Source organism: Mandrillus leucophaeus, unplaced genomic scaffold (genome assembly GCF_000951045.1).
Source record: "Mandrillus leucophaeus isolate KB7577 unplaced genomic scaffold, Mleu.le_1.0 Scaffold274, whole genome shotgun sequence".
NCBI lineage: Eukaryota > Metazoa > Chordata > Mammalia > Primates > Cercopithecidae > Mandrillus > Mandrillus leucophaeus.
The window spans coordinates 1111546-1114063 of NW_012102854.1; the positions used below are offsets into that span (position 1 = coordinate 1111546).

The 2518-nt window shown below is 58.1% G+C and overlaps 1 protein-coding gene across 2 annotated transcripts in view; it reads left to right on the top strand.

Moving 5' to 3' along the window:
• The window catches only part of ALKBH6 (alkB, alkylation repair homolog 6 (E. coli)), a 4395-nt gene extending 2763 nt beyond the window's left edge, over positions 1–1632 (top strand). For both annotated transcript variants that reach the window (XM_011984827.1, XM_011984826.1), the window contains 3 exons: positions 683–743; positions 1102–1253; positions 1526–1632. In XM_011984827.1, the coding sequence (XP_011840217.1) occupies positions 683–743; positions 1102–1253; positions 1526–1588 (276 nt within the window). In that variant the 3' untranslated portion in view covers positions 1589–1632. The remainder of the gene's footprint in view (positions 1–682; positions 744–1101; positions 1254–1525) is intronic.
• The last annotated feature ends 886 nt before the right edge of the window (positions 1633–2518 follow it).

Genomic DNA, 2518 nt, shown 5'->3' on the forward strand with positions numbered 1-2518 from the left:
TCACGCCATTCTCCTGCCTCAGCCTCCCGAGTAGCTGGGACTACAGGCGCCCGCCACCTCGCCCGGCTAGTTTTTTGTATTCTTTTTAGTAGAGAGGGGGTTTCACTGTGTTAGCCAGGAAGGTCTCGATCTCCTGACCTCGTGATCCGCCCATCTCGGCCTCCCAAAGTGCTGAGATTACAGGCTTGAGCCACCGCGCCCAGCCTAAATTTTGTATTTTTAGTAGAGACGGGGTTTCCCCATGTTGGCCAGGCTAGTCTCGAACTCCTGACCTCAAGTGATCTGCCCGTCTCGGCCTCCCAAAGTGCTGGGATTACAGGCGTGAGCCACCGGGTTTGGCATGGAATCAGGAAATTAGAATGCAGACTATTGGCTGGGCTGAAAAAGCCCTGTCCAGCCCCAGCACTCTGAGTAGATTGTGAGACCCACAACTCTCAGACCATGGTTGTGCAGCCCTGATTGCTACATCCTGGTAGACATGGATGGGCTTTGAGGCCAAAGGCAGTCCCAGGAAAGAAGGCAAATCACAAAATCCTAGGAACCCACCGCCCCAGGAAATGGTCCCACAGACACTGAGATGACCCATTTCCACCCCAGAGGTAAAGGCCCTTATGTTGATCTAGGTGGGAGAATCATAGAGGGGTGATCCTGAGAAAGGAGTGACCCCCTTCCCACCTCCTAGGTTTTTAATGCCCCAAAGCCAAAGTGGACCCAGCTCTCTGGGAGAAAGTTACAGAACTGGGGTAAGTATCCCTGGCTTGGGGCATGAGTGATTCTGGGATGTAGGCTGGGGCAGGGGACTCAGGTCCAATAGACTTAAGACATCAGAGGGTCCCTGACAGCTCAAGGAGCCCCAAGAGCCAGGAGGATTTTAAAGGGGTCAGTGGAGGTCCTGAGGGATTAGCGATTTCCTGATGAGTTGGGAGTATCTGAAAGGGGCCTGTGGTCTGGAGAAGTGAGTAAACCTCTGAAGGACCCAGTGGCTATCTCCAAAGGGTCAGGGGTCCCTGAGGGGATCAGGGTGCTTCCAGCCATTGTAGAATCCCTAATGGGGGATCTGTTGCTATGGGGGAGCCCTCAGGACCCCATTGCCTTCCCCAGGTGGGCTTCCCCATCCCCGGGGGATGGTTCCTGAGCGGCTGCCCCCATGGCTCCAGCGCTACGTGGACAAAGTGTCTGACCTCAGCCTCTTTGGAGGCCTCCCAGCTAACCATGTCCTTGTGAACCAGTATCTGCCTGGGGAGGGCATCATGGTAACCACACACCCTCGGCCCGTGTCCCCCCACTCAGACTTCTGAGCCATGCGGGGGCAGAGGACCCTGTACCCACCCTCACTCATTAGGCAGCCACATCTCCCAAGCAGGCATTCACCTGCCTGTCCCTGGCTTGGGAGGGACAAGCCCTCGTGGGGCTTGGGAGCCCCGCGTTGACCCAGAGGGTGGGGGTTGTGGACTCCTGCCCTGCCAGCCCTGGTGCCCACTCCCCAGCCCCACGAGGACGGACCACTGTACTACCCGACTGTCAGCACCATCAGCCTGGGCTCCCACACTGTGCTGGACTTCTACGAGCCGCGGCGGCTGGAGGATGATGACCCTACAGAGGAGGTGGGCCCCCAGACACTGCCCCAACCGCTTGTAGGCACTTCAAGAACTAAATTCCAAGATGACCTGGTCCCACGTGCCTTTGGGGTACTCCTGGCACTCTCCCAGATACCTTCCCTTGTACCCTCATGGGGTGTACCCTCATGGGGTATACCCACTTCCTCCCAGACACCCAGCCCATCTGCTTACAGGGTGCCCCACGTGCCATGATTTCCACAGGCTCCCCGATGCCCCCACCTGCTGAGTGGATGCCCCTGACTCCCTAGCAGACACTGATATCCTCAGATACCCCACCGCCATTAACTCAGGGGGGCCTCACCTCCTCCCAGATGCCCTATCTGCCCCTGCTTAGGGTGCCCCAGATGTCCTGCTACTCTAGGAATGTGATTTGGAGTGCAGGACACCCCCAGATTCTCCTTGGCCCCTGACACATGATTTCTCTGAGTGATGCATTTCTAGCACCCCAGTGTTCACAGAAATGCCCCTGAACACCCTGACCCACTCCTTCTTGGGGCTTGCCCTCAAGCCCTGCATGCTCCTGGATGCTCTGATACTCCCTCAGCTGTGCAGTTGTCCTCTCATGTCCTGATATCCTTGGGGACCCCCACTGCCTCTAACCTCTGCCTCACTCTGTCCTCACCTGGTCCTGGCTTCAGCCATGCTCTCTCAGCCCAGCTCTGCCTGCATTTCCTGGGGACTGCTGATTTCTGGGTCCCAGTCCCAGCCCCAGCCCCAGCCCCTTGGAGATCCCAGCTGCAGCTCCCACGGTCCGCTGACCCTTTGACGCCCCCATCTGCCGCCTAGATCCTGCCCCCTCCCGAGGGACTGCAGAGCCCTCGCCCTCCCTTCCTGGCAGCCCCAGCCCAGGCCCCAGCAATTTTCACTCCTGAACCACCAAAGCCTCCATCATTGTGAGC